The sequence below is a fragment of the Pocillopora verrucosa genome, chromosome 5 (assembly GCF_036669915.1).
Source record: "Pocillopora verrucosa isolate sample1 chromosome 5, ASM3666991v2, whole genome shotgun sequence".
Taxonomy (NCBI): Eukaryota; Metazoa; Cnidaria; class Anthozoa; order Scleractinia; family Pocilloporidae; genus Pocillopora; species Pocillopora verrucosa.
In genome coordinates, this window is record NC_089316.1 from 744625 (window position 1) to 769626 (window position 25002).

Below are 25002 nucleotides of genomic sequence, written 5' to 3' on the forward strand. Positions count from 1 at the left end.
GACCAGATGACGTAAAATGGCTATCATATTTTGACAAAATTATCATCTCTTTCACCTTGTTCGGTCAAGGTTGTTTGTCAACATTTCTTAAGAGGCAAGTGCCAATTTGGAGACAGATGCCATTTGAACATAACACAGGTAAGCTTCATGAGTTTTCTTATTGTGTTTCTTTATCTAAAAAATTTGCTAAATTACAAACTTTGATAAATTTTGATTTCCTCTTTCTGTTATTCATATCTTTAAAAAATTTGCCGCCGTTATGACCGTACTGTTCACGCTTGGCTGCCATCTTACGCCAGATTCTAACCCTCTTAATTAATAAGAAAATAAAACCACCCATCCTTTAGTTAACACTCATGTCATTCTCACCGCAAAATTTCTCTCCAGCTAAAAACTTGTGTTCAGTGAGAAGAGTAAAACCGCAGCCTTTGCTTCGAGTTCAAAGTAAGTGTTTATCGGATATTGGCAAGAAGTCAGACGAAGGGAACGGGTCGTTTAAAAGAAAATTCAAATTCTGAATATTGGTTCTCTTTTAATATATAGATTTAGCCAAGCCTAAAAGCGGAGCTCTCATTTTTTTTCCGCACGTCTCAAGGGCACAACGCCTCGCCCCGGCCAGGATTAGAACCGGATCGTCCGACTCGGAGCCCAGTGCACTGACCACTGGACTACTGAACAAAGCCTTGGCGTTAGCGTGCCCGCGGTACAGTTGACCACGCATGCTAAAATTAGCACCTTGTACGGTCGTACGGTCGTACGGTTGTGCATCCAAATTTTTTCGGCTTGATGGATTACTACTATTTTGTATAATTATGGGGCTACGCTCCGCGAGCTCCGCTATAATTTGTATCGCGAATGCTTCTCTGCATTGGCATCCAGTTTCTTGTACCAGTAATCAGTCAGGCACACCTTTACCTTTGGCACTGAAGCATGACCTTGAATCAGTATTGTCATTTTCAATTATGAAAAATATCTAAAAGTGAAGCTTGCGGACAAGAATGCTGTCTATTGAAATAAACTCGGGATTCTCTATCTTGTAACTTAAATGTTGAGTTAAGAGTGAATGTCTCTAAAAATCAAAGAAAAATAAGAAAATCGCGGCCATGGTCAAAACGTCGTTTCGTCCCATTTTTTGTCTACAGGTAGCTATAGGTACTACTTAAAGTGAAGTGAGGTTAATTTGTGTAAATATTCATTTTAACGGAAATAAACCGTTACTAATTGCATGATCGAAAATGAGTGCGTGCGAGCTCTAAATTATGCAGCTTTCAGGCCGTCCTTGCATGAACTAAAATGCAACAGCAGGCCTTTTTTAGCTATAAATATATACATGTGGCATATATGCTTCTTTCGACAAGTTATGTTACGTTACGTTAAGTTACAGACTAGAAGCGTTGCCAACTACAATATATACAATATATCCAATATACAGCCAGTGCGCGTCTTCATTTGCCATTGCATCATTTGGTCAAAAATTTTCTTTAACATGGTAAAGCATCTCAGATGATAAATATAAACTTACTAACACAAAATGATGGTACTCGCGTCCTTTCCTCTCACAGAACTAGTATTTCGTAGCCTTCTACAAGTTGGAGGCAGTTTTCCAGGGCGCAAAGATTTAAATAAAGGACGTTCATGAAGCTGACGTTATAATTCGTGTTCTAGTTCACAAATACCAAGGGTCTCTTTCTTCTCATAGCGGAACTGTTCTCGAAGTTGTTTCTCGCGCGATAGCGGAATCAACAATAACAAAAATCCTTTGATAATAAAAATCGTTGCAATGATCTTTAACAACCAAACTCCGAGTCTCTGAACACATAGTCTATAAGTTAATTCAAAGGAATGCTGATCACTGCGCCAAGCGATATGAATAAAGGAGAAGTAGAAGCGACACCAAAGATCATTAAAAAGTGAAAAACCAGTGCCAATGCTCCAGTTCCACAGAGATATTCCCACAGCAAGTCGCTCCAGGTAACACGTTTATACTCCGTGAACTGAAAGCAGCACTGACGCAGCACCACAGTTTCTTTAGAAACTTACCCCTTTATTCATTAGCTGAACTTTAAGTTTACCGCGTATTATGTCAATTTTCCTAGTATATACACGATAGTCACATGAATATTCTTTCATTAAACCCCTGAAGAGTGAAGCGATTCACGAAACAGGCTTGTCGGGAAATGTAGTTGCGTCCTTTTTTCCTCTCATAATATACATATATATATATATATATATATATATATTGAGATAGGGAAAAAACGAAGAGACTATACTTTCATCCCTACAAGCCTGTTTCGCGATTACTTACTCATCAGGGGATTTTATTGTATATCGCGCTCTACTTCTATGTATCGAGCACTGTGCTACGGTAAAATCGAAACACAGACTTCCTATGTATACATTTATATATGGACAAGACTCATATCATATGGACCTTATATACTGCAGCACCGATGGCAGCCCCCGCGCAGAAAATAACCCCGACAGCATTCACTCCTTTAAAGCCATCTGCATAACCCATCAACACTATACCACCAGTAGAAAACAACACAAAAAAAAGGAAACGAAGATTGAAGTCAAAACTTTGCAACAGGTCTCAAAAAAAATACCTACCTCCTAAAAAGCCACCCTGAAAAAAAAATCAAGGCTGGGGTTTACTGTACTGATTCACAGAGCTATGTGTCGTAGAAGTATTTCAAAATAATGCTAAATGATCTTTTTACGTAAATAAAAGGAACTATTGACCTCAAAACATACCTCCACAACTGTGGCAACCATTGTCGTTCACGGAAACAACGTGCGTGACAGCCGATTTTTTTTGTTTCCCATTTATTGCGCGATGAATGATAAATTATCGCACGATACTTTTTATTTATCTCGCACTAATTTTTCATTTATCGCGCAATAATTTCTTAGTTATCGCGCGATGATTCATCATTTATCGCGCGATATTTTGAATTTATCGCGCGTTAAAAAAAAATGTAGCATGTCCTCTATGGGCAACCGTAGGATCGTAGCTTAAGAATAATCTCGATTTTGGAAACGAGCACGTGGCAATTGCAAGAACCAAAGCAAAGGTAAAAAACCAGCGATAAATTTTACTTTGAGTAACGACTACGAGCTAGATGACATAATCACAAAACAAATTATTGTTTACCAACGTGCGCGGGTCTTGATTACTTTATCGAGGATTACAGTCTAACTTATCTTCTATTCAAAGCCGATCTTGATCACACGGGGTCTTATCTTGAACTGAAACGCTAACTATAATTTTCTGTCTAAAAAGGAACTAATCACGGGCGCGTCAACCTAACCAAAAAATATTTCGCAGCTTTTTTCGGAAGCGGTAACACTTAGCTTCAACGGAAGCAGTTACAATAGTAATAACAATAATAATGATAATAAAATGATCAGCCCTAGAAATTTTTTTCATTCATTACAGGTTGATCGGATCTTTTGCTGATCCATATCTTCATCATCAGCAGCTTATTTGTGGTCACTTGCATTATTTTCAAATTCATTACCATTACCCCTTACCCCCACCGTTAGGCAACAGCTCATACCTTAAAAATAGAAAGCTCCTCCTTTAACCAGCTCCATGATAAGAAGTATACAAAAGCATTAGAAGATGAGAACAAAGCAGAAACATCAGCAGCATGAATGATACCAAGTGTACGCACGTATAAGTGATTGATCACTACCCATGTGAGGCAAAATGGGCCAGCATGCATCAATAGCGACATCAGGTGGAGACCTTTACTACCAAATACCTTGTCACCCTCCCTGAAAGGGCAAAAGGTAAAACAGGTTAAGTCTATATGCTAGCCTCCGTGGCCCACCCAGGGGGAGCTTATCCCGGAAGAGTATTACTACTTCTCCCTGGATAGGATGCCAGTCGATTGCAAGGTTACACCCCAGAATTTCATCAGACTTCCCTGAACACTTGCTGGTATCCATTTCTACTAATGGGTGGACAGAGAGGCACTTTCAGAGTAACATGTTTTGCCCGAGCAAGAGACCAGGTCTCGAACCCAGACCTCTCCGGTCAGGTCTGGCATCTTAACCATTAAGGAAGGGCATCCCCTCAGTCTCTCACACTTACATAACATTATAAAAAAAATAGGAAAATGGTTGAAGGATTGCACAAACCTGTATAATAAAAGCATCTGTTTTCCTTAGAGCAAGCCCAGAAGAAAGTAAATTGGAGACACTAACACCATCCATATTGTGGAGAACCATGTGATCATAAATGGAACATCAAAGTCTGGTGAGTACATGCTCTGTGAAAACTGTGTTTTGCAAACCCAGGACACTACTGTGCCTATCACTATGACTGTGCCACTAAACATCTTGCAGGACTGTGTATTTTTAATACATCTTCTTTGTTTTACTTCAATATATAATTTTAAAAAAACTGTCAGGGATATTCTGGAGAAAAAAGTTACAGATTACATTCACCACTTTCACATCTGCAATTTGCATAGGAGAGGTAAATAATCCACCCCCATTTAATTAATCACTTGTTATCAGTTGACTGTTGTTGGGTGAGGAGAAGTGTGGGTGCAGGTTTCTCAAATACTGACAATGATCCAAGTTTCTAATACAGTTTTTAGCCCTTTAACCCCCAGGATCTGATTCACAACTCTCCCCTCTATAACTGTAGAACCAGAGAAAGCTTCAAGGTGGAAATGAACTTTTTTGCTGGTAGCCTGAGTACGAGTCCCTGTAACAGACTTTCTTTTTGACCAGCGGATAATGTAAAATGGCTGCCGTATTTTGACAAAGTTATCATCTCCTTCACCTTGTTTGGTCATGGTTGTTTGTCAATATTTCTTAAAGGGCGAGTGCCGATTTGGAGATAGTTGCCGTAATGAACATACTGCAGGTAAGCTCCATGGTTCCTTCACGCGGTTCTTCATTTGAAAAGTTTGCTATTACAAATATAATTTGATATCGATATTCCTCGTTTTTCAACAGAAAAACGGAAAACAGTTTGCCAGCATTTTTTGAATGGTTATTGTCGGTTTGGTGACAAATGCAGGAATGAACATCCTTCTGGAAGAGGTAATTGTCATATTATTTTAGAATATTGTGCAAATCGAATGTTTTTGTATATCTCAACTCGGATCTGTGAATTTACATGTACGAGTATTTTTTATTTTTTTTTGTAGCTTCAAGCTAAGTCATCAGAAAAACTAAAATTACGAAGTTATACATAGAGTTGAGTTTACTAACTAAAGATAAAAAATACTGATCCACTTAATGAATGTTGTGTGTTAATTTGCAGCAAATACTGGATTCGGTCAACAGAATTCAGGATTCAGTGGAAGAAGTGGGCAATGGGGCAAATCTTATCCATCTAACCAGGTAAATAAACAAGAAATATATAGAAAAATCCAGATTTTTATTAAATGACTAGTGTCTTTTCCATCGTAAGTTTCCCTATCCGAGAGTTTGGATTGAAAAGGTCACCCCTTGTTTTTGATCATTTGGAAAGGGCTCTAAATTTTCTCAATTTATTTACGCAACTTTTGTTTACAACACATGCAATTCAGAACAGTTCAGATAGCGCAAAATATGGACATAGTTTACAAAGGTTAATTCTTAAAAAAAAAAAAAAAAAAGGACTACTAGTTGAAGAAACAAGAAAAAATTCAGAACCATGTTCTTCTGTAGAAAAAGTTACATCAATACATTTTAAAAATTTGGAGCTTTTTAGAATGTGACCTAAAAACTGAGGAACAATTTGTAGCCTGAATCTTTTAAAACAAGCTGTTTATGATCAAAATAGTCATAAAATATGAACTGGTAGTTTATAATGAACAATATCAGTTGCTTTTCTTAACATCAATGATTGATACTTTTTTGTTGCCTCTGTGCGTGTATAGAACCGCTTTGATGTTTTGTCCAGAGAAACTCAGCATTCTAAAGGTGTGGAGGATGATATGACACCATCTCAAATTCAGTAAGATGAGTATGTTGTTTTAAAGATGCATGTCACTAAATGTGATTTAAACTAATCTTAAGGCCCACAACAATGCCTCTTAACCCTTTGGCAAAATGGGAGAATGTGTAGTCTTCTATTGGCTAGCATTTTATCACCACTCAGGAAAGTGACGCTACATAAGAAAATGCTACTCACAGAATTGATGCTCAGTTTGTTTAACAAACTGAGCATCAACAGATACTCCTTTGTTTGTTCTAAAATCTAAGTTTGGATTTTTTCTTTAAATTAATAGAAGAACCATACAAACTGAATTGGCGATATGGGAAAAGAGTAAACAATGGCCATTGTCTTGTTTCACTTACACAAAGGAAGAACCATGCTTACCAGGTGAGTTGATATGAAGTTTTATGGCACAATCCACTCTTAAGGCTGTTTAATTGGCCTTTTGTTTGAACTTATTATAGGTGGATTGCAATAGCTTCTGTCACAGCCCCTTCTCTTCCCCCCCCCCCCCCCCCTTATCTCCAATTGTATTGTGTTTTCCAATCTACTTTAGGAGTACCACCCAAGTTAACCCTTTAACTCCCAGGAGTGATTAACAGGTAATTTCTCCTAACAACATCCATATATTATCCAACAAACAGGTAATAATAATACTTTAACTTATCAGGTAGAAGTTGTTATTTTGAACTGATACCAAATTCTCCAAACTAATTTACAAGCAAATGTGTAGCCACCAGAGGGGAGAATTAACAATCAGATTTTGGGAGTTAAAGTGTTTAAAAAAGAACTATAAACACCTGAAAAATACTTGAAATGTTTATTGAACTCTAACCAATCACATAGGAGATCAGGACATGTCAGCAAACCATTAAACCGCAGATCAATGAATGTGACTGCATACAGTGAAGATTTCTCACACCTGGTTGACTTGTCTCCCCATCCAGAAATGTTTTCAGAAGTTACAGTTTTCTTACTCTTACTGTAAATATATTCTCTGTAGCGAGGTGTGGGGCTTGAAATTTTAAAGTTAACAGGTGACTTTATCAGGCATGCTGTAGCTGCTATAAGATTGTAGCCTTTTGAAAAGTTATGTGGTACTTGTGTTAAATTATTACTGAATGATGCCTTGTGTTATGAATGTTATTTTAGGTTTGCTGGACTTCTCTCCAGAAGAAATTCGCCTTGAGGCATACAATGCAAATGCTGAAGGGAAGGCTGGTAGATATGTAAGATGATCTACATCTGGATTTTACTTTAATCCTTTACACTGTAACATAAACATGCTTATTCTCTATACTGTTCTATATACATTTCCTATGTTGCTGACAAGGAGAATTTGTTTCACAAGTAAGAGCTTTATTCGGCAATCCATTCCTTAAATTTCATAAATTTTTTTATTTAGACTGAGTTGTTACTGTAGGTGGAATTTAGATGCTAGTCACTCTTAGGGGTTATATAGGGGTTAAGATTCATAACTCAGAATTTTAAGGAAGAGATATTTGTTCTGACATGGGGTTGAATCAATATTTCCTCAGATATTTCAAACTCACTCTAATTATCCAATTTTTGGTTTTGTTTACAGCAACAAGGACTGAAAACTCTTATCACTGCTAATCAACAAAAGCGGCAGCAGTTAGGACGCATGTCAGTCTCACAGATTGTAAGCTCAAATAATAAACCTTTTATACAGTATTCTGTCCTTGAACACATATAGCAACAAACAGTTTTGTCTATCTTTGAAAATAGTGATGAGAAAGTTGTGAGTTATCCTCCATGCACTAACGGGGATGATTGATGTCAGTGTCATGAATGGGCCTTTCTAGTGTTTAATTACTGGATATTACAGATTGATAAATGCCCAGAGTTGCTTGTCACTACCATCATTTAAATGTGATGATATGTTGTGAGGACCATTCTGTAAACCACTTATTGTAATGTTGGTTCCCTCAATAAAGATTGTATAAAAAAATATAGTCCTGATATCTGTGGAGACTCCCTAAGCCTATGTGCATGTTTCAGTTGTAGGTCATTGAATATAATTATAGTGATATGTTCTTTTTGAAACACTTGGACAATTTTGTTTTTCATTATCAGCAAGAAGAGATAAAGAAGCAGCGCAGCCATAAGGCAGCAGAGTCAATGGAAGCAGGATCATCAATGCTACAGACACAACCAGGGATAGGTTTTAATGGACATAGTTCATTTGGTCAAACTAGTGGCCCTGTTTTTCAGTCGACTGGCTTCTCATCTCCAGCAGCTACATTGAACCAACCTAGTAACTTATTCAGCACAAGTAATTCTACCAATCAAGTAAACCTGTTTGGACAGAGCAATATCCCAGCAATGACTGGAAATGTTTTTGGGAATACTTTAAGTGCCAGCAATCAGCAAACTGGAATGACCAGTTTTCCTTTAACTGGCCATTCCACGACTATGTTTAGTACAAACTTAAGCCAATCAGCCGCTTCAAATACTGGCTTCTTTGGAGTAAAAACTGAATCAAAACCTGGAGTGTTTGGTTCTGTACCTTCGCAGACAGTGACTGGGGTTTTTCCGAGTGAATCCCAAGTACAGAAAGGCAATGGATCAAGCAGCTCAATGGTAGGTGTATCTGGTCATTTTTAACAGCAGCAAAAACAGAGGAGCAAAGCTGTTACTTTAATTTCACAAACTGGCCTAGGGCCTGACAATTTTTTCTCGTGGAGGGTGTTGGTGGGTAAGCTGAGCTGGTCCAGTGTTTCATCCCAGGGGTGAAAGGGAGTGATTGCTCTCAATGTGCCTCGTGACAAGGAACCCTTAATAAACTACTTTCCCTCGGAGAAAACGTAAACCTTTGAAAGCAAAGATAGCTGGTCATTTTGCTGGGAATCGTTTCGCCCAGAGTCATATCCAGCTAATAATTGAATTTGTTTTGCCCGAAGGAGAATGCACCCATTGTTTTATCACTACAATTTTACATTGAAGCAAAACTTACACCTTGTTCAGCTTGCACGTTGAGAATGAAACAGAAAAGAAAATACAAGGAATATGAGTCTAAAGCCAACACTGTGCCGCCCAGTTTCTTAACCCTTTCACTCCTGGTAAGATCAATATTTCAATTCTCCACATGATCTCGATACAATGCTTCGCAAGCAGTTAAAGAGAATGAAAAGTATTATCAAATAAGGGCTGCTCCTTTGATCGAATACAGAATTCTCAACTTAAGCTAAGAATGAAATTATGGCGATATGTTTCGGGAATGTGCTCTCAGATCTTAGCACTGAAAGGACTAAAGCTTTTTCCCATTTCAAAGGGTCAGTTAGAACACAGGAAAGTAATTTAACTCCAGTTTTGCGACTTTATTTTTTTCCTTTCTGAGCAATCGCTTCCAAAGATATGAAGGTAGTCTTTACTTGCTGGATCTTGATAAAGGCAGGTCTATATGCGAATGAAGTCTTTTGAGGTGCCCTTTTAGCTCGCTTTCTTTGTCATTCTTGTCGCATCCATAAAACTTTCAATGGAATCATGATTTTGTGTTTATAAATCGATACGATCGTTACTTTTAGACAATATAACATTACTTCATTTCGTATATTTTGTCAAGAGTCTAAAACCAGAAGTTCAGTTGCAATCTTCGAGCGAAAGATACGAGAAAGTTATAGATCGTGTCTGTTTGTGATCTCTTTGGTTAGTCATTATCAAGTTTAAATTTTTCATCCTTACATCATTATTGTCATTAACAAGTTTGAATTTTTCTCCATGAGAGAAAAATGTTGAATGCAAAAACCAAGAATGTGTTGTGCATGTATTTCAGCGCTGTTTTGGTGGCAGCACCCTTGTGAAAAGACCAGAGATTTTTGTGCTGTTTCGTATTCACTGCTGTACGAATAAAATGGCATTGTTTGGTAATAACTATGGCTAAATAACTTTTAGCAGAAATTACATATTCATGTAGTGAATCGAAAGTTTATGAATCAAATTGGCGAGTTTTTTTGCGACATGAAATTTGGGGAAAGAAGACTTAATGCAGTGGGAATAACGGGCTTGAACTTGTTTTGATTTTTGTTCTCTCTACAGAGATCTACTCCAGAAGCCACCTCATCAATGGAACAGTCAACAACTGTACCTTTGAGTTGTAGTGAAGAAGATATGCAGGCCTTCAGGGCGGACAGTTTTGTGCTTGGAAAGATACCTGAGTGTCCACCACCATTAGAATTATGTTAACAGCTTTGATCCTTGAAAGGCTAAGATATTCTTGGCAGCTACTATCTTGTAAAATTTAGCTTTAATTATTCATTTCTTCATTTTCTATTCCTGTCAATCCGGCTTCACCTTCCTAAACCGTCGTTGTCCGCTTTTGGTTCGCTAGCATCTCTTTGATGTTTTTCTACCCGGACTTTATTGTTATGTTGGGTTGCAGTGACGGTAAAACTAGCTGCAGACCTCAACACCCTTTTACGAAAGGCACCAAGGACTCTCGGTCTGTCTTTTGTCAGTGAAGGAGGTAAGTTTCTAAGAAAACTGTGGTGCTGCGTCGGTGGGAAAGTAACAAGTGAGTTGAAAACGTTAATTGGTCACCGTGGAGTGAAAAGGCTGACGTTTCGAGCGTTAGTCCTTCGTCAGAGCGATCCAACGAAGGGCTAACGCTCGAAACGTCAGCTTTTTCACTCATTACGGTGGCGAATTTATGTTTTCAACTCAGTAGTTAACACTAGACTACCTGTCGTTTCTCAATCTTTCTAATCTGTTCTCTAATATACAATTCTACTTACATCAATTTTACTTCACTCTGACTGTAACTCTGATTGATCTCTCTCTGATTCTAACTCTTTGATTCTCACCGGCTGAATCTCACTCTTTTACTTCTTACTAACCACTTTGTGAACTTTAAAGTACATGCCTATATATTCACTATCGGTATAGGCATGAGTGGCCATGCTAGCTGACTGACCTTGAATATTAAACATTTGTTGTTAGATCACTAACCCTAACACTTTTACAAGAATCTCACAAATGTACAACAATGTATACTGAATGCTTCCGATCAACTGAATCCATCTTTGACTGTGTCAGCTAAAACAAGAACTTTCGTGTGGATCTAAAGCAAGATCAGTAGACAAGCTAAGCACTTGTACTGAAGGAAGATAGACAAGACAGTTAATTTGGAAACTCGTAGCGAGAGCTTAAACCGAAATAACTTCGGACTTTTAATTCATACAGTGACTACATGCTAAATATTAACGAATGACCAAATTATACTGAACTAACTAAGTACTTCATAGCAGTCAGAACGGTTTCCCCTTAAAAACTCTTAAAATATTCATTCCTTATGAAGCGTGGATCAGTTGCATGAACACACACAATAGTTTTGATGGACAGAATGGTATTCGCTCGACAATATCTTCCGGCTTTCATTGAAATTTTCCTTGACAATTAGAATACAGATCTGTCAATGAGAATCTGCAAAGCAGAATCATGGCAAATGTAGATAGAACAGAAACGAGAATGTAATCAGAGAAATTCCATTGAAATTATTTGTACCGAATTATAGAGGCCGGAAAGCATTTTTGACTGAAAAGGATCACTGAAAGAAAGTATAACTAAGAACACTGCATGGATAAATTTTTATTTCTTCTTTCTGTTATTCATGTCTTGAACAAATTTGCCGCCATTATGACCGTACTGTTCACGCTTGGCTGCCATCTTGCGCCAGATTCTAACCCTTTTAAGAAATAAGAAAAGTAAACCACCCATTTTAAGTAAGGAATCCATTGGTGTGGGTATGTTAACGATAAACCTACCCACACCGACAAATACCTCGCTTTCGACTCTCACCATTTTCATCGATAAATAATGAAAGAGAATTTCAGCACAAAACAGAATCTAAATGCTGGCGGAAAGATTGTTTCGACAATGATGCCATGGATGACTATTGGCTGTTCTGATAAATGGCCATCAACAAGTTTACTGAAATGCTCAGAGGTATGTTACAACGAGTTCCCTTTCGTTAACAGTCGATATATCCAAAAAAATCTAAAATAACCATTACAAGTTTGTTAAATCACGACATTTTTTTTCGAACAATAAACAAAGAAATGGGCATATCTATTGTGAGTCTATTTCTGTTTCACACTAATGTAGCAGGCCAAATTAAAGGTGGTCAACATCAGTTCATTAAGCTGAGTTTTTATAATCTTTCGATATCTCATCACTTTACGTCCTCGAACATATTCCCTTCACCCCCCCTCCCACAAGGTTACTGTCGATTCTGTCATGTTGTCAAACTCTGAAAAACGAAAAGCAACCAAACTTTTGAAAGTACACGACGTGACTGTTTCCTTTTTTCCCACAAGCGACAAGATAATGACTTATTTGTCTAAAGGGGTGTGTTCCACGGTTGCTTATCTAGGAGGTTAACATGCCAAGATTAAAGACCATTCAAAGCTTTGTGATACACTATGTTTGCAAGAATAACGAAAATAAACCTCCTAAGCTTTTGTTAAGCGATCCAGTGGGAGGGATGTTTTTGACGTGCGGTTAATTTATGCCTAAACATGTACGCGTAGTTTATACAGCTTGGCTGTGTAACAATATATCTGCTAATTACCAAAGCGACTTTTGGAAAGCTAAGGCCGAATATTGGTTTTCTTTCATAGTTTGTATCGCGAATGCTTTTCTGCATTGGCATCCAGTTTCTTGTACCAGTAATCAGTGAGGCACACCTTTATCTGTGGCACTGAAGCATGACCTTGAATACTTCCACAGTATTGTCATTATCAATTATGAAAAATGTCTAAGAATGAAGCTCGCGGATGAGAATGCTGTCTGCTTAAATAAACTCGGAATTCTCTATCTTGTAACGTGAACGTTAACGTTGAGTTGATCGTATAAATTTTTCTTTTAATTTTCAAATTGTTGGAGTGTTCACCGCCTCCGCTGTGTTCGTGGTTGATCACGGTTCACCTCATATGACTTTCGTGACAAACCTGCAATAGTGGATTGTTAAACCCAATTAATACAGCTTTACAGCTTAAAGCCAACAACTGTTGTCCATTGCCGATATCTCTTCATCAAGGCTACCTACATCATTAACTGAAAAGCTGATCACCCACACATTCAATGCTTTGTGATACACTATGTTTGCAAAAGTAATGAAAATAAACCTCTTAAGTATTTGTTAAGCGGTTCCCTGAGAGAAAATGTTTTTGATGTGCTCTTAATTTATGCCTGAATATGTACGCGTAGTTTATACAGCTTCACTGAGTAACAGTACCTTAACTAATTACCAAAGCGACTTTTGGAAAGCTACGCCCGGATATTGGTTTTCTTTTATAACTTGTATCGCGAATGCTTTTATGTACTGAAATCCAGTTTCTTGTACCAGTAATCAGTGAGGCACACCTTTATCTGTGGCACTGAAGCATGACCTTGAATACTTCCACAGTATTGTCATTATCAATTATAAAAAATGTCTAAGAATGAAGCTCGCGGATGAGAATGCTGTCTGCTTAAATAAACTCGGGATTCTCTATCTCGTAACTTAAATGCTGAGTTAATCGTATAAACTGTTGAGTTTCATGTTTGCAAATAGTTATAGTCAATTTTCTTTATAAGCTATCAGAAAACCATCGACTATCATGATGAGCTCTGGGGCAAAATGTCTAAATGTTTCAACTGGATGTAGCAATTACAATCATCTCCTTTACTAAGGATTCTCATACACTTATTTAAAAATAATTCACAGGGGCGATATTTTGACTGAGTGCATTGAGACACAAACTTATCCAAAGTATGCACTGCTTAGGGCAAAATTGTGTTGTTCTCATGTTTGCTTCGTAAGCGGTTCTTCTTGGGCTAATTATTTGAACTTGTGGCTGTCAATTTTGTTTTTATGTAGTAAGTAGCGATTAGTAGCTTTGCTCATTGTCGATGGCGGTTCACCCGATGCAAATAACTGCAGTCACATACCAACGCGTAACTTAAAAATTTCGCTCAGAACGCAACCTAATTAAATTTTAGTCAAGAATTACAGAGGAGGAATTACGAAAATTATCTCTCACCTAGACTTCCTTTCGATCGCTACGATTCCCTTACCAGAGTTGATTATGTCTGTTCGATTAACAGAGAGCAAAAGCAAAGTAAACAGAAGATTTCTACTGAATGCTGAGAAAAAGTCAAGCGAATAGAAGCGCGTGGTTTTAAGGAAACATTCCTTCGATAGAAGTGTATAGAAAACTTTCCAGAATTGAAAATTAACCTAGCTTTTGATTTTATTTGTAAGAAGGCAATCATAAGGGCTCACATTTGGAGGGGTTTTATTTCAGCTTCCGGAGAAGCGATGGAAAACAACATTGTAAGCAAAACTTTCTGAAAAGCTAAAAGACTGAATAAAAAATTAAGACTAAACGTGGGTTAACCTATTGAGTTTTAATTAACTTGGCCTGGTTGTTGTTTGAATTCTTTTAGCTAATTTTCAAATTTTTACATAGTTTACCGCCTCCGTTGAGTTCGTGATCGATCACGGTTCACCTCATATGACCTTCGTGACGAACCTGCAATAGACGATTGTTAAACCCAATTAATACAGCTTTACAGCCCAAAGTCAGCAACTGTTGTCCATTGCTGATATCTTTCTGATATCTGATATCGCAGCCTGAAGTTTAAAGTAGTTGTTTATCGGATATTGGCGAGAAGTCAGACGAAGGGAACCGGTCGTTTGAAAGAAAAATTCGTTGGGACAAAAGGTTCCGGCCGCTTTTTGCTTCTCTTAAATGCGATAAATGATCGTTTAATTTATATTAAAGTTGACGAGAAAGTAAGGAATCCATCGGTGTGGGTATGTTAACGATAAACCTACCCACACCGACAAATACCTCGCTTTCGACTCTCACCATTTTCATAGATAAACAACGAAAGAGAATTTCAGCACAAAACAGAATCTCAAAATGCTTGCGGAAAGATTGTATTGACAGTGATGCCATGGATGACTATTGGCTGTTCTGATAAATGGCCATCAAGTTTACTGAGATTCTCGGAAGCCTGTTACAGCGAGATTCCTTTTGTTAACAATTGATATATCTGAAAAAAAAACTAAATTAACTATGACAAGTTTGTTAAATCACGGCAATTTTTTCGGACAATAAACAAAGAAATGGACATATCTATTGTGGGTCTATTTCTGTTTCACACTAATGTAGCAAATTAAAGGTGGTCAACATCAGTTCATTAAGCTGGGTTTTTATGATCTTTCGATATCTCATCACTTTACGTCCTCGAACATATTCCCTTACCCCCTCCCACAAGGTTACTGTCGATTCTGTCATGTTGTCAAACTCTGAAAAACGAAAAGCAACCAAACTTTTGAAAGTAGATGACGTGACTGTTTCCTTTTTTCCCACAAGCGACAAGATAATGACTTATTTGTCTAAAGGGGTGTGTTCCACGGTTGTTTATCTAGGAGGTAAACATGCCAAGATTAAAGACCATTCAAAGCTTTGTGATACACTATGCTTGCAAGAATAACGAAAATAAACCTCCTAAGCTTTTGTTAAGCGATCCAGTGGGAGGGATGTTTTTGACGTGCGGTTAATTTATGCCTAAACATGTACGCGTAGTTTATACAGCTTGGCTGTGTAACAATATATCTGCTAATTACCAAAGCGACTTTTGGAAAGCTAAGGCCGAATATTGGTTTTCTTTCATAGTTTGTATCGCGAATGCTTTTCTGCATTGGCATCCAGTTTCTTGTACCAGTAATCAGTGAGGCACACCTTTATCTTTGGCACTGAAGCATGACCTTGAATACCTCCACAGTATTGTCATTTTCAACTGTCAAAAATGTCTTATAATCAAGCTTGCAGACAAGAATGCCGTCTACTAAAATAAATTCGGAATTCTCTATCTTGTAACGTGAACGTTAACGTTGAGTTGATCGTATAAATTTTTCTTTTAATTTTCAAATTGTTAGAGTGTTTACTGCCTCCGTTGTGTTCGTGGTTGATCACGGTTCACCTCATATGACTTTCGTGACAAACCTGCAATAGTGGATTGTTAAACCCAATTAATACAGCTTTACAGCTTAAAGCCAACAACTGTTGTCCATTGTTGATATCTCTTCAACAAGGCTACCTACATCATTAACTGAGAAGCTGATCACCCACACATACTCGTTTTACAGTTTTGATAGTTTTGCTTTTGGAATATTAACAGTAAATAATAAGAGAGCTCTCGGCATTTTGCGAGACTTATATTTCGAGCTGTTGAGTACTAGAGCAAGTTTATTGCAACTTGTTTCCTCTCAGTGTTGAGGATCAACATTGATTGATTTAATCACCCCGGACGAATATTATCCCCTCTTAGCGCGAAAAGTGCCCTAACTACACAAAACTGAATTTCAAAATGATTTATTTGTGCAAAACCCATCAAACAAAATTGCTTCTGGTCGCCGCCAAAGAACTAGGATATGTTTGTATTCAGTTTCTTTTTCGAATTTCCCTTTAAGTTCTTAGCTTCCCTTCTCTGTAGGTAGCTACGTAGATAGTGTCAAACAAGACAAATCACGGATAATTCTGAGAATAAGGTTACTTATGATTCAATCGATTCTTTCAGATCCTTTCTGTCTCACACGTTGATTTTATTTCGGCAGGGTTATCCACAGAAAGGTTCATGTTAGAATTCTTGAACTCCCTGAATTTGTTCATGTCGGTGAAGTTTCAGCGATAACTTCTGCAGTTCTTTCTGTTATTCATGTCTCTAACAAATTTGCCTCCATTATGACCGTACTGTTCACGCTCGGCTGCCATCTTGCGCCAAATTCTAACCCTTTTAAGAAATAAGAAAAGAAAACCACACATCCTGTCGATGGTAAACACTCATGTCATTCTCACCGCAAAATTTCCCTCCAGCTAAACACCCGGTGTTCAGTGAGCAGAGTAAAAACCGCAGCCTTTGGTTCGAGATAAAAGTAGTTGTTAATCGGATATTGGCAATATATCAGAGGAAGAGAACGGGTCGTTTGGAAGAAAGTTCCTTGCCATAGAAGGTTCTGCCTTTTGCTTGCTTTTAATTGCGATAAACGATTGTTTAATTTCTATTTAAGTTCACTAGAAATTGAGTTAATTGTCGGTGTAGGTAGGATTAAGTTGTCCAACTCTGAAAAAGAGAACGCGACCAAAATTTTAAAAGTAAAGACGATGCGACATTTTGTATAACATTTTTCCTTTTTTCCCACAAGTGACAAGATAATGACTCATTTGCCTAAAGGGGTGTGTTCAGTGGTTGCGCAAGAACATTCTTGTTTATCTAGGAGGTTAGAGACCATTCAATGCTTTGTGATACAGTATGTTTAGAAAAGTAATGAAAATAAACCTCTTAAGTATTTGTTAAGCGGTTCCCTGGGAGAAAATGTTTTTGATGTGCTCTTAATTTATGCCTGAATATGTACGCGTAGTTTATACAGCTTCACTGAGTAACAGTACCTTAGCTACTTACCAAAGCGACTTTTGAAAAGCTACGCCGAGATATTGGTTTTCTTTTATAACTTGTATCGCGAATGCTTTTATGTACTGGAATCCAGTTTCTTGTACCAGTAATCAGTGAGGCACACCTTTATCTGTGGCACTGAAGCATGACCTTGAATACCTTCACAGTATTGTCATTATCAATTATGAAAAATGTCTAAGAATGAAGCTTGCGGATGAGAATGCTGTCTACTGAAATAAACTCGGGATTTTCTATCTCGTAACTTAAATGCTGAGTTAATTGTGTTAACTGTTGAGTTTCATGTTTGCAAATAGTTATAGTTAATTTTCTTTATAAGCTATCAGAAAACCATCGGCTATCATGATGAGCTCTGAGGCAAAATGTCTAAATGTTTCAACTGGATGTAGCAATTACAATCATCTCCTTTACTAAGGATTCTCATACACTTATTTAAAAATAATTCACAGGGGCGATATTTTGACTGAGTGCATTGAGACACAAACTTATCCAAAGTATGCACTGCTTAGGGCAAAATTGTGTTGTTCTCATGTTTGCTTCGTAAGCGGTTCTTCTTGGGCTAATTATTTGAACTTGTGGCTGTCAATTTGTTTTTATGTAGTAAGTAGCGATTAGTAGCTTTGCTCATTGTCAATAGCGGTTCACCCAAAGCAAATAACTGCAGTCACATACCAACGCGTAACTTACAAATTTCGCTCAGAACGCAACCTAATTAAAAAATTTTAGTCAAGAATCACAGAGGAAGAATTAGAAAAATTATCTTTCACCCAGACTTCCTTTCGAGCGCTACGATTCCCTTACCAGAGTTGATTATGTCTGTTCGATTAACAGAGAGCAAAAGCAAAGTAAACAGAAGATGTCTATTGAATGCTGAGAAAAAGTCAAGCGAATAGAAGCCCGTGGTTTTAAGGAAACATTTCATCGATAGAAGTGTATAGAAAACTTTCCAGGATTGAAAATTAACGGAGCTTTTGATTTCATTTGTAAGAAGGCAATCATAAGGGCTCACAATTGGAGGGGTTTTGTTTCAGCTTCCGGAGAAGCGATGGAAAACAACATTGTAAGCAAAACTTTCTGAAAAGCTACAAGACTGAATGAAAAATTAAGACTAAACGTGGGTTAACCTATTGAGTTTTAATCAACTTGGCCTGGTTGTTGTTTGAATTCTTTTAGATGATTTTCAAATTTTTAGAGTTAACCGCCTCCGTTGTGTTCGTGATCGATCACGGTTCACCTCATATGACCTTCGTGACGAACCTGCAATAGACGATTGTTGAATCTAATTAATACAGCTTTACAGCCCAAAGTCAACAACTGTTGTCCATTGCTGATATCTTTCTGATATCTGATATCGCAGCCTTTGGTTCGAGTTTAAAGTAGTTGTTAATCGGATATCGGCAAGAAGTCAGACGAAGGGAACCGGTCGTTTGAAAGAAAAATTCGTTGGGATAAAAGGTTCCGGCGCCTTTTGCTTGCCTTAAATAGCGATAAATGATCGTTTAATTTACATAAAAGTTCACAAGAAAGCAAGGTATTTGTCGGTGTAGGTAGGATTAAGTTGTCCAACTCTGAAAAAGAGAACGCGACCAGAATTTTGAAAGTAAAGACGATGTGACATTTTGTAACATTTTTCCTTTTTTCCCACAAGTGACAAGATAACAACTCATTTGCTTAAATGGGTGTGTTCAACGGTTGCGCAAGAACATTCTTATTACTCTAGGAGGTTAAGGACCATTTAATGCTTTGTGATACACTATGTTTGCAAAAGTAATGAAAATAAACCTCTTAAGTATTTGTTAAGCGGCCCCCTAGGAGAAAATGCTTCTGATGTACGGTTAATTTATGCCTGAACACGTAGGCATAGTTTGTACAGCTTCACTGAGTAACAGTATCTTAGCTAATTACCCAAGCGACTTCTGAAAAGTTACGGCCAAATATAGGGGCGACATTTTGCCAGAGTGCATTGAGACATAAACTTTTCCAAAGTATGCATTGCTTTTTCCCTTAAGTCGAAATTATTTGAACTTGTGGCTGTCAATTTTGTTTTGAATTTGCCGTAAGACCTTTGAACACACCCCCTGAGGGGGAAATGAGCCATCATCGTGTCACGTCTTGGAACAGAACAGTATCTGGTGATTTGGTGGAGCCTCTATGATCTTGACATTTTTGACAGGTCTCTGGATTTATGACCATATCTGGAAGTCGTTCATCACCGTCATTATGAATGATAAATTGAGAGCGCAACCCTCACAACCTCAAACCTGACAAGAAGCCAAAGAAGTTACATCGACCTGTTTAGAAGTGAAAATTCAAGGTAAAGTCTTCCTAACTAATCTATGTTCCACATCTATATCCCTTATGCACACATTATGTTGTTTCTATAGACTTATAGGTAGAGCAAATGTCTTGAAAAGTTAGCGAATTGGTGGGATATCCCTCCATCATATAAGTATTAATACTCCTGTAGAGGCTTCCGTCTAAGGAAATTGGGATAAGCTCTGGCGGTATGGAATACTAAGACCCGTATGACTCGGCAGTAATATACTTGCCTTTGTGATTAAAAGATTGTTTACGTTCTGTTTTCCAGAGATGAGTAACCAGATATTGCTTTTTGATGGGGAAGGATATAGCGGGACAGAAGCGGTAAGATATTGAATTAAATGAGATTTACTGCGAGATTTTTTCCTCAGGCTTTAGATAGAAAAGGGTTGGAAAAGATGCAATAGCATGGACCTAAAACATAAGGCAGTTTCTTTTGACAGCTTTACGAGTGACGCAAAATGCACTTAACTCATTATCACTCTGCAAGCGAATATCTTTCATGAGAACAGATGGTCATTTTTAACGTGTGGTTACGCAAATGAAATGCGTTCTGTGGTATATTGTTCCGAGGCAGAAAACTCAAGAGGTTTGTTATCAGATGTAAGCGGGAGAGAACCTTGCAAACAAAGATCATCGCGTTCAAATGCAAAAATTTATTGAGGGTGAGGTGAAATGTGACATAGGAACGGAAAATAGGCGAATTTGGCTCGTGAAGGCAAAGAAAGATTTTAATTGTAGCGTCTAAATTTGATAAATTTTGCTACCGGAAATTTGATAAACGCAGGATTTCATTTTGTACTGGTTTTGTAGAACGCCTGAGGCATGCGTTTATTATTCTGCGAAGTTGGATGGTTGCCATGATCATTCTGGATTTCTCCGTGACTCGAGCCAAGTCACAAAGTGAGACCGATAAATTCTTGAGACTTTTTTTAGAGTTCTTTCAGTTACTTTAATCTTTACAACGCAAGTTTTGATCAAAATAATTGATCTTCTTCTATTAAATAACACATCTTCAGAAAGAGTTTGAGTCTCCAAGAACATACCGACCCAAATTCTAACCCTAAGCAACCCTAAGCAAATTTTTCGTGTTATAAACATAATCAATTCAAAGGATTTATGGTCGAAAAGGGAGCCAAAAATTCCATACTAGTAACGCAACCTTAAATGCTACAGGACCACTACAAGCAAGTTGATATACATGTTTCATTTCCACATTACTTTATCCACACGTTGGCCATAGATTTTTTTTGATTATGATATTGTACAAAACCGTTTTAACGAAAGATTTTGTTTCAGTATCTATTACTTACTCGAAAAAGCTTTCGACAGTTTTAGGAAAGGATGATAGAGTTTTATGTAGTAACCCAGGTCGTCTTTTGAAGTACTTTTAAAGCTTTACTTACGACAAATTATCCAGAAAGCACGTGAAGAAAATTGATAGAATGATCAGTTGAAGGAAGGCTTTTTAAAGTATAAAGCCCAATTTTCTTAACTTCTGTACTAGTAAATGCATACTCTCTAAAAGGTAGAATTACTGATCAGATCTTGGGTTCATATGGTTTCTCGCCATAGCCTCTTACCGCGGACAGCCCGGACCTAACTAAAGCTCCAACAAACCTTACCAAAGGGGCGTCCTCCGTGAAGATCGGAGATGATCAAAGCCAGTGGCAGGCGTTCTCAAACACCGGCTACCAAGGAACTCCCGTCTATTTGCAACCTGGGAATTCTTATCCAAGCCTGAAAAGTATGGAGCTTACTAGCCCCATCAAGAGCATGCGTGCTTCACCTTCACACTGAAGCAATTCAGAAGAAGACAGAGTGGAAGTGATTGAAGCAATCTAGCTATAGTTAAGAAGTTAAAGTTAAGTTAAATTCAAGGTTGCAATTTTGTGCTTGACATAAGCTAAGCTGTCCACGGTCTAATAAAGGAATGTCATTCCCCAAGCTGTGAGTCGTTTTTGTTACATGCATGATTAACAATGCTATTCAATGGAGTGTAATTCCGTGTTAGCAAAGAAAAGCGTCACCTAGATCAGAGGCATTTAAATAAACTAATTAGATAGAAACTAACTTGATATGTTTCCCAGCCAGTCTATAGAAGGAAGATTGAGTTTGGTAATCCACCCCGTCGCTTCCAACCATTTTTTTTCCTTTTTTTTTCCTGTCTCATCTCTCCTATTTTTGCGCGAAATTCTCACCCAAGTGGAAACTAAACGAAAATGTTAATATCAATCTCAGCTCTGATCTTGACAAGACTGAAAATTATAACATTATATTGGGCACTTAACTTCGTGAAACAAGAGGCAACATATATTTGGAGGACGTTGACCGTTTTTCCCTTTGAGCCGAACAAGTCTCTCAATAATGTGGTTTTACTGGCAGGATATTTTCAAGTTTGGTCTAATTTAAATACGAAATCAGCCGCAAGAGTCTTGAAATCTAAGACATCCAAGAGAATTCTATCCTTTAATTGAATGCCGATATTTTGATACCATTCTGAAATTAATTTTTTACCTCAGGGTAGTTTAGCTGAAGCGGAGAGAATCACTTATCAAGAGCCGCTCTCGCTGAAAGCGGTCATCTCGACTTCCCGTCGAAAGAAAAGTTGTCTTTTATTTTTTGCCCATGAAAAGGGTTTAGGACACATGTTTCAAAAGTAGTTTAGTTGTTCTCCAATTCTCTTTTACTGCGTTGCCACAAGCCAAAAATGATCTTTGGTTAGACCACCCCTGTGGACAGCAATCGAAAGTGTACATTTCACAGAATTCTATCTTGCTACAAGTTACAAGGTACCTTCAGTTAGTTAGGACACACAAACAAGTTGAGATACGTTACAGTGTTATTTATAAAACAACACACATACACTCTGAAAGAATTCTTAGAGTTTCTCTTGAGATTTTGCACGCGGAACGCGATGACTTATCCCTCCTTTCTACAAATTTGTTTCCATCATTAAGAACAAGTCTCTGTAAGAATCAAACATCTTAGGAAATGAAAATTTTCAACGCCCCTTCAAATTTTGCATGCAGTTAGGCACTCAGGGGGGATGCACAAAAATGCCCTTTTTAAAGGTTGCAGCACTCTTGTTGCCATGGTAACAACGGCTGCTTGTTCGGGGCCTGGGGCCTCATTTTCATACAAAAACGTCGCAAAAAAGAGTGAAATGTTTATTTCGCTATCTCAAGCTAAATACAAAATTAAAAACTGGCACTTCTACCATACATAGTAACATCATTCGTCTTCACTTTGTTGCATTTAAGTTTCCCTGGGAGTGAATGTAAACACACCAATAGATTATTTATCTCGGTACTGTTTCGGTCATTTTTGCTGTCGGGTAAAACAGGGAAAACGTTTATCTGAATTTCTCCAAAAGTATACCGATTCTGGAACCGAAACTACCCAGCTAGCTGGCTATAATATTCTAGTTTTTAAATATGTAAAAATTTCTGCGGGCCTGCCTCTACTTTTTATAGGGGCTATTCGCGAAAAAAGCTCAAAATCAGATATTGCATAATTTGGCAATGTTTACATCTAATGTTCTCAACAACAAACGTTTCAGACAAATGAAACGTGCGAGGCTTTGAAAGAATGTTATCTTATGAGAAATATCCCGAAGAGAAATCTCGCCTCTGGTTGTCATCTTTTAAAAAAAAATTGATCAACCTTTATGGAGGACAACTCTACGTAACTACGAACATATACCTCAAATCGTGTGCATATCATCCAGATTCCGAGTACTGCACCTTCTTTCATGGGAATTTAAGCAATCCAAAATCCTCTGAAGATACACTGTTACACTTGTATGTTATTTGAAACATGTTGAAGTCGGCTGATCTACACGAAACTATCCTCACACCACACCGGTCAGTTGTCATACATTCCAGGAACAACGGTATGCCGAGTGCCGATTTTTAACAACTCTCTAGTCATAGTGGGAGAAGTCGCCCATATTTTCCCCTATTTCTTACTGCACAAGTGTCATTTACAGCTTTTCTTATGAAAATGGAAATGGACACAAAGGACAAACATAGAATAAAGGAAGTTAAACTTAGTGATCGTATTGATTCTTTTCGTTCTCATCGGCAGAAATATTGGACAAGATGGCGGTCGCGCTTGCGCATTTCGTCCATAATGGCGTCCAAATAATATAAGAAACTGTATGGAAATTTGTAAAGATTTCTAAAATATAACAATCAGGAGCTCATGGTCCCGTCTGCTCTCGATCGAGACATATTCAGTACTGATTCTGCTATTCATCAAACCTCATAGGGACTCGATAAACAAAAATCAGTTACTTCCGGAGCCAGTTCTTTGGTCATTGATTATTGACCTAGGTCGCCATACAGTTCTTCAAAATCCGTCGTTCTCCATCCCAAACACTCGCCTATTACAGGAAAGTGCATCAATAAAGTCAACTGCTCTCGATAGAATTGACTGCTACAGAGTTCGAAGCGTCCAAATATTCTGTAAAATTGCCATTTCCTCCCATCAAAAAACTTCCCAACGCGCCAGATTATCCCTTATTTTCCATGTTGAGTAAGTGACGAGACGCCATGTTGAAAACTATGACTGAAATAGTTAAACACGAGCAACGCTGATCTTCGAATCGTCGGCCATATTTGTTTATGTTCTTGCAGGGAAATGAATTAGTTCTCAGGTCCTTTTCGGAATAAAAATATGCCAGGCATTGAATGCAAATTCAGTAGTCTTAGAGCGAAAATTAAATTAAAGCAAATCAAAATTCTGACATCATATCATCGCTCTGCCTCGAAAAATCCCAAAGATTTACTTGCAGGTCTTCTTTTCTTTTTCTTTCATTAAATAGAAGATCTGCGGTGCTCAAATTGTATAAGTCATGGTACGAAACACTCTTCTTCGCAGATCGAGCCGTGATCGCCGCCATATTGAATTCCGGAGTGTAATACGATATACCGCTGATAATTGTTAGCGGGCTCGAAATGTCCTTGATTTCTGGCGATGTGTCTCGCACAGCTTTCCGGGCAGTTATCATTTTCTTGTGACAGGAACGAAGATATTTCGAATCATCTGAAAACTGTCAGAAAACTGTTGGAAAATTTGCATTAGATATGATGAGGAGAGACTTATCACCGCCGCAGGGCTATTGAGTCAATCAATGTTTCCTTCCATGTTTTGATAAAGAAAAAGTCATAGCAAAGTTCGAAATAAAAGATTTAATGAGATCATAATGTCATAATTCCACCTTTCAAACAACTTATTATCCACACGCAAATCAC

At 37.8% G+C, this 25002-nt stretch overlaps 1 protein-coding gene, 2 long non-coding RNA genes and 1 pseudogene across 3 annotated transcripts; 2 read left to right on the forward strand and 2 right to left on the reverse strand.

The window, feature by feature from the left end:
• Nucleotides 1-1647: 1647 nt before the first annotated feature.
• Nucleotides 1648-4346, reverse strand: LOC131791338 (solute carrier family 35 member F4-like; annotated as a pseudogene).
• A 401-nt stretch (nucleotides 4347-4747) lies between these two features.
• Nucleotides 4748-11510, forward strand: LOC131791337 (nucleoporin NUP42-like). The gene is made up of 9 exons (XM_066167588.1): nucleotides 4748-4882; nucleotides 4975-5061; nucleotides 5285-5364; nucleotides 5886-5962; nucleotides 6237-6331; nucleotides 7097-7173; nucleotides 7530-7607; nucleotides 8042-8548; nucleotides 10004-11510. Exons 1-9 carry the CDS (start codon nucleotides 4810-4812, stop codon nucleotides 10148-10150), a joined length of 1221 nt encoding a protein of 406 aa, XP_066023685.1. The 5' UTR covers nucleotides 4748-4809; the 3' UTR covers nucleotides 10151-11510.
• A 488-nt stretch (nucleotides 11511-11998) lies between these two features.
• On the reverse strand, nucleotides 11999-15230 carry LOC136281255 (uncharacterized). Its single transcript, XR_010717631.1, has 4 exons — nucleotides 14818-15230; nucleotides 14421-14478; nucleotides 13987-14035; nucleotides 11999-12912 (listed from the first exon to the last, which is right to left on the reverse strand). It is a non-coding gene; the product is annotated as an uncharacterized lncRNA (long non-coding RNA).
• A 4403-nt stretch (nucleotides 15231-19633) lies between these two features.
• Nucleotides 19634-21691, forward strand: LOC131790962 (uncharacterized). The gene is made up of 3 exons (XR_009340743.2): nucleotides 19634-19739; nucleotides 20013-20068; nucleotides 21320-21691. It is a non-coding gene; the product is annotated as an uncharacterized lncRNA (long non-coding RNA).
• The last annotated feature ends 3311 nt before the right edge of the window (nucleotides 21692-25002 follow it).